Source organism: Lagopus leucura, unplaced genomic scaffold (assembly GCF_019238085.1).
Source record: "Lagopus leucura isolate 7727_CA_CO unplaced genomic scaffold, USGS_WTPT01 33473-0_obj-0_obj, whole genome shotgun sequence".
NCBI classification, from domain to species: domain Eukaryota; kingdom Metazoa; phylum Chordata; class Aves; order Galliformes; family Phasianidae; genus Lagopus; species Lagopus leucura.
In genome coordinates this window covers 44-6,581 of record NW_024964292.1, presented here as the reverse complement: position 1 = coordinate 6,581, position 6,538 = coordinate 44, and the positions used below count along the sequence as shown (strand labels likewise).

Here is a 6,538-nt window from a genome sequence, read left to right as displayed (position 1 = left end):
GGGGGGGGGGGTGTGACCCCATTTGGGGTGACTGAAACTGCAACCACGGGGGCAGCAAAAGGGGAAGGAGCGCTTCCTGTGCCTGCGCTGTGGGAACGGCCCCGATGGGCGCATCCCAGGGACGCACGCAGGCAGGGTGGTGGCACACGGGGTCCCTTTGTCCTGGGCCCAAAGCACAGTGACCCTTGTAGGGCCTCGTCCCAGTGCCATAAGGGACAGCGGCACATGGGGGACGGTGCCATGCGGGGGTTGTGCCTATGGGTCCCTTCGTCCTGGGTCTGGGGCTCAGCACCCCCCATAGGGCCGTGCCCCAGTGCCATAAGGGATGGGGGCACGCGGGCGATGTGCCGGTGGGTCCATAATGGGGATGGTGACACAAGGGGGACAGTGGCACGTGGGATGTGTCCATAGGTCCCTTTGTCCTGCGTCTGGGGCACAGCATCCCTTTAGGACCCAGTGGGACGTGGGGTCCCTTTGTCGCCAGGCTGGGGCTCAGCATCACTTATGGGGCCACGGTTTGCACCTCCCTGCATCCCCATCACACCGGGCGATGGCAGCAGGTGATGGGAAACCCCTTTACTCCTCCATCGCATCCCCAGCCCCAGAGGGGTTGGATGGTGATGCAGTGGGACAGCAGCGTCCCTCACCCCCCGCGACCCCAAAGCTGCGCTTGAGGTGGGCGCAGGACCCTGTGGATGCTGCGCACCCCCCACAGAGCCCCCCCACGGCTCCATCCCGCTGGGAAATTTGGGATAACGTAGGGAAAGGGCTGGAAAAGGGCCGGAATGGCACGAGGGCACAGAGCAGGATGGGGCCGATGCGCGGGAGGAAGGGAGGCAGCGCAGGGCCGTGTGCTCAGCAATAGGAAATGCTTTATGAGCCGAGAGCGGTGGAGCAGAGCCAGGCAGGAAGAGGCAGCGAGGAGGAACAGTTTTTGGTGACTTCTCCCACATCCCGAACACAGAGCGTTCGCAGTGGGGCCGGGACGGGGCTGAGCCGTGTGGGGGGCGCAGAGGCGACCCTATGAGGATCTGTGGGGTGTGGGGTAACGGTGCCGGCATCCCCGGCTGAGCGCGGCGTCGGGATGCGGGATCCGGAGCTGGGAATCGTCCCCAGATGCTGTAGGTGAGTGCCGGGGGGTTTGGGGTGCTGGTGGGTCTATGGGGCCACTGGGTGCCATCCTACAGCCCCCAGCCCACCCTGTATCCCTATAGGTGAGTGCTGGGGGGTTTGAGGCAGCCACGGGAATGGGTCTGTGGCCCCATGTGGGTCTGTGGGGACGCTGGGTGCGGTCCCACAGCCCACCGTCCACCCTACGTCCCTGTAGGTGTGTGCTGGGGGGTTTGGGGTGTCCTGCGGGATGCTGTGGGTCACTGGGTGCCACCCTACAGCCCCCAGCCCACCCTACACCCTCATTTTCTTCCCGCAGAGCTTCCATTTCATTTCGCACCGGGGGTTACCCAAAGCAGCTCCAGATCTGGGGGCTGTGAGGGGATTTAGGAAGGGTTTCAGCTGCTTTTCCCGATGGGTTTTCAGCAGAATCAGGATCTGGCCCCATTCCTGCTGCACCCCATGACAGTGGGGTTCATGGCGGGGTGGCAGAGGATGGATTTGGGCGAGCGGGGATTCGTGGTTGTGGATCTGTTTCCAACTGGGATGAGGTGCAGGGAGAGGGCAAACAGGGGCTGAGGGCGCGAGCAGAGCGGAGCATGGAGTGCGCAGCGCTGGGAGCTGCTGCCTGCAAGGACAGGCGTGCAGGGGGAGGCGTGCAGGAGGTGGGCGCAGGGAGAGCTGTGCAGGGAGATGTGAGCAAGGAGCGGCGTGTAAGGAGATGAGTGCGACTGGAGGGGGGCAAGGAGAGGTCTGTGCAAGGGGGGGAGCGCGAGGGCAAGAAGATGCGTGCAAGGAGAGGGGCGCAAGGAGCCGCACGAAGCCACTGGAGGTGTGCAAGGGGAAGCGTGCAAACCTCGCACGCCTGGCGAGGCGACCGAGCTGCGTTTGCAGCTGTTGGTGCAGCGGCTGCACCGTTGTCCCCAGCTCTGCGCTCCCGGAGCAGCTCCTGCAGGGCGCAATGGGACGCACTGAGCTCGGCTCGCCGCTTCCTCTCCGCCAGCGCCGACAAAGCGATCTATTTTGGGGAGGAAAGGCCCTTCTGGAGCGGTGCTTTGCGTGACCGCCTCTCCCCATCAAGGGCAGAATCTAAACAATCTTGATTCCTGTCCCGGCCCCACGGGCAGGGCTCCTTCAATTGCAGGAAACGGCGCTTTGGCCGTGTTTATATGTTGGGAACAGCGGGGAGCGGTGGGGGGTTTGGGGGGGGAGGGGGCCGTGGATGGGCCGTGAGAAAAGATCTCTCTTTGGGACTGCGGTGGGGTCCATGGGGTGAGCAGTGGGGGGGTGGGGGGAACGCAAAACAATGAGTCAGAAAGAGAGGAAAAATGGAGAGGAATGGAAAAGGAAAACTTTGCCCCGAGGCAGCGATGGGAACGGCTGTGGGGGGCGGCGGCGGAGCTGTGGGGTGTGGGGGGTCCTATGGGTGCTTATGTTGTGTGGGCGCAGCGATGCACGGACCCTCACCCTGTTCCCAGGAGGAGCCACAGCTGGGACATGCAGAGCTGGATTCCACCGCAGGGCAGCGCGTCCCCCCCGTGGGGCACCGCCGCTCCCGTCCCAACCCGACCCACGGCTCTGCCCGAGGGATGCCCCACTGCCTCCTCCCCGCTCCGTGCCAACCATCCCCTGTTATTCCTGCAGGAAAATGCCCCCCAGAGCCCACGCTGGGGCCGTGCTGGTGCTGCTGAGCCTCTCTTTCGGCCTCGCTGCAGGTGAGTAGCCAAGGAATGGGAGCAGACCCACGGCCATTGGGAAACCCAAGCGCTCGCTCTGCTCAGCAGAAATGGAGCTGATCCTCAATCCCAGGATCCAGGCCGCGATCGCCCTCCCCTCCCCAAGCTTGGCTTGATGAGAACCACTCTGGGGCCATGGTGGGGCTGTGGGCGTCCCTCTGTCCCCCTGCTGCTGTCCGTCTGGCCGCCCTCGCGCTGAACCCGCTGCTTCCAGGAGGGATTTGTTCCGTGCCAAAAAGCAGAGCTAATTTGGGAGGAGGGAGTGCAGCAAAGGGTTGAGCCCGAAAACAACATCCCAGGGTCCGGGCCCAACATTCCCCGTGGGCAGGATGCGGCCCCGGCTGTGCTGCGCTGCCGGATGGCTTCACCCAACTCGTTGCATTCGGTGCGATGGAGGCACGGCCCCTGGTTGGCCCGAGGGCCTTTGGCACGGATATCAGTGACCCCAAAGCCAGCAGCATCCCAGTGCTGGATGGGTGGATGATGTCCACAACACTGTGATCCCCTCCGGTGTCTCCTGGTGACCCCAAGTTGGTCCAAGGGTCTTTGGCACGGATAACATAGACCCCAAACCAGCAGCACCCCAATGCTGAATGGACGATGTCCCCAACCCCGCGGTCCTCTCCAACGTCTCCTGGTGGTCCCAAGTTGGTCTGACACTCTTCGGCACGGACGGCGTCGACCCCAAAGCCGACAGCATCCCAGCCCTGGGTGGATGACGCCCCCAAGCCTTTGACAAACGCGATTCCCTCGTGCCTGCAGGTGAGCTGCAATGCGCGTGCGACGTTCCTCACTGTCCTGCGCCCACCTGCACCGGCACGGTGTGCTTCGTCAGCAAGAGGAAGGAGGCAGGGAGGGTCACCCAGCACAAAGGCTGCTTCTCGGATCACCTGCTGGAGAACTGCCAGTCCTCCGTGATGGAGCATTTCGGCACCCGGTGCTGCAACGCCAGCATGTGCAACGCCGAGCTGGAGATCTACCTGCGAGGTACGGGGCGCTGGGCTGCCCCCTCTGAGGAGCATTGGGGGATGTGGGGATGGGGTCTGTAGGTCGTCCCCCTCCTTGCTTAGGATTTCTAGGGTCCCTTTTTCCCATGTGGGATGGGTGCCCCCTCCTGGCGCGTCTCCTTGGGTGGTGCCTGCAGGGCTGCCATCCGTGAGTGACCCCAGTGCCACCCCACCTTCCCCACGTTGATCGTGAAGCGCCAAGACCTCCGTCCTCCCCATCCCAAACCCCAAGAACCAGGACCTCGGCCTTCTTCCACCCTTTCCATATCCACCCCCAAGCACCAAGAACTCCACCGTTCCCATTTCCAAGCACCAAGGCACCAAGACCTCCACCCTCTCCACGTCCAACCCCAAGCATCAGGTCCTCCCTAGGACCAACCCCACCCTCATCCTCCCACCCACCGTTCCTCCCCACCAGGAGAAGAAGCCCTGGGACAGCCTCCTTCCCTCTCCAACCTCCTCCTGCTGATCTTCATCCCGCTGCTGACGCTCCTCGTCCTCGTGGCTCTCACCATCCTCTTCCTCTGGAAGCTGGCCCAGCACCGCCGCAAGAGGCTGCTCCTCTTCAAGCACAGCGACCTGGGGGACACGGACCTGATGCTGAAGGCATCCATGGTGGGAGACAGCACGCTGGAGGTGGGGCAGCTCCTGGGGTCCCCGGGTGTCCCAGAGGCGTGGGGTGGCCGCCCATCTCACAGCGCCGCTGTCCCCGTTCCATAGGATTTGCTGAACGATGACTGCACCACGGGCAGTGGGTCAGGGCTGCCCTTCCTGGTCCAGCGCACGGTGGCCCGGCAGATCTCCCTCGTGGAGTGCGTGGGTGAGGAGAGCGGAGATCCAACCCCGTTTGCCAGAACCCCATAAAGACACGGACTTCTCCCCTGCCCCACTGGGAGACAGCGGTTGGGCGGTGGTTGTGTTGGCCAACATCAGGACACAACGCAAGAACGAAGGGCCCTCCATCGCCCCATAGCTATTCCACAGTGGGACCTGGCTGATGGTGGGAATGGTGTGCGGTTGGGCCACGCAGAGGGGGCTGGGCTGCCCCCTCTGAGGAGCACGGGGGATGTGGGGATGGGGTCTGTAGGTCGTCCCCCTCCTTGCTTAGGATTTCTAGGGTCGCTTTTTCCCATGTGGGATGGGTGCCCCCTCCTGGCGCGTCTCCTTGGGTGGTGCCTGCAGGGCTGCCATCCGTGAGTGACCCCAGTGCCCCCCAACGACCCCCAGTTCTCCTGCAGTTCTGTAGCGCTGGCACGGGGTCAGGGTTGGGGTCTGGAGGGGTCCGTGTGACGCAGCGCCGTGGTCGCGGCAGGCAAAGGGCGCTACGGCGAGGTGTGGCGAGGCGTTTGGCACGGGGAGAACGTGGCCGTCAAGATCTTCTCCTCCCGGGATGAGCAGTCGTGGTTCCGCGAGACCGAGATCTACAACACCGTGCTGCTGCGGCACGACAACATCCTGGGTGAGCGGGGCGCTGGGGGACGGCGACGGCACGGCGACGACGCATCCATCACCCGGCTCCTCTCCCCATCCAGGCTTCATCGCCTCCGATATGACCTCGAGGAACTCCAGCACCCAGCTGTGGCTCATCACCCACTACCACGAGAACGGCTCGCTCTACGACTACCTGCAGAGGACAACGCTGGATGTGGAGACCTGCCTGGGCTTGGCAGCCTCCATCATCTGCGGCCTCGTCCACCTCCACGTGGAGATCTTTGGCACGCAGGGCAAGCCTGCTATCGCTCACCGTGACCTGAAGAGCAGGAACATCCTGGTGAAGAGCAACCGGCAGTGCTGCATCGCCGACCTGGGTGAGAGCGCGCTCCATGGGGACGCACGGTGCCAGCCATCCGTCTGTGCATCCATCCAGACATCCCCACATCCATCCACTCCTCCATCCAACCGTCCACCCGTCCCTACATCCATCCATCCATACGTTCATCCCTCCCTCTGTCCATTCATCCATCCAACTCTCCATCCATCCAACCCTACATTCAACGCTACATCCATCCAACCTTATATCCAACCCTCCATCCATCCATCCATCCAATCCTGCATCCAACACTGCATCCACCCAATCCCACATCCCTCCATCCATCCATCCAACCCTACAACCAACCCTACATCCATCCAACCAATCCTCCCTCCAGCCATCCATACAACTCTCCATCCATCCAACTCTACATTCATCCAACCTCACACCTCTCCATCCAGCCCCCATCCAACCCCCCATCCCTCCATCCATCCCTCCATCCATCCAACCCTCCATCCAACTCTCCACTCCTCCATCCATACAACCCTACATTCAACCATCCATCCATCCATCCATCCCTCCCTCCATCCATCCAACTCTCCACTGCTCCATCCATACAACCCTACATCCATCCATCCATCCATCCATCCATCCATCCATCCATCCATCCATCCATCCCTCCACCCCTTCATCCCTCCATCCCTCCCTCCATCCCTTCCTCCATCCATCCTTCCATCCATCCATCCATCCATCCATCCATCCACCCCTCCATCCCTCCATCCACCCCTCCATCCCTCCATCCCTCCATCCCTCCCTCCACTCCTCCATCCCTCCATTTCTCCATCCCTCCATCCCTCCATCCCTCCATCCACCCCTCCATCTCTCCATCCCTCCCTCCACTCCTCCATCCCTCCATCCCTCCATTTCTCCATCCC

The 6,538-nt window shown here is 62.8% G+C and overlaps 1 protein-coding gene across 1 annotated transcript; it reads left to right on the top strand.

The window, feature by feature from the left end:
- Positions 1–850: 850 nt before the first annotated feature.
- LOC122191639 (serine/threonine-protein kinase receptor R3-like) lies at positions 851–6,208 on the top strand (the record flags this gene model as incomplete). Its single annotated transcript, XM_042891978.1, has 7 exons — positions 851–1,125; positions 2,755–2,825; positions 3,609–3,833; positions 4,272–4,489; positions 4,574–4,673; positions 5,166–5,312; positions 5,386–6,208. Coding segments are annotated over exons 1-7 (1,625 nt in total), but the record flags the coding sequence as incomplete, so codon positions are not given.
- Positions 6,209–6,538: the final 330 nt, after the last annotated feature.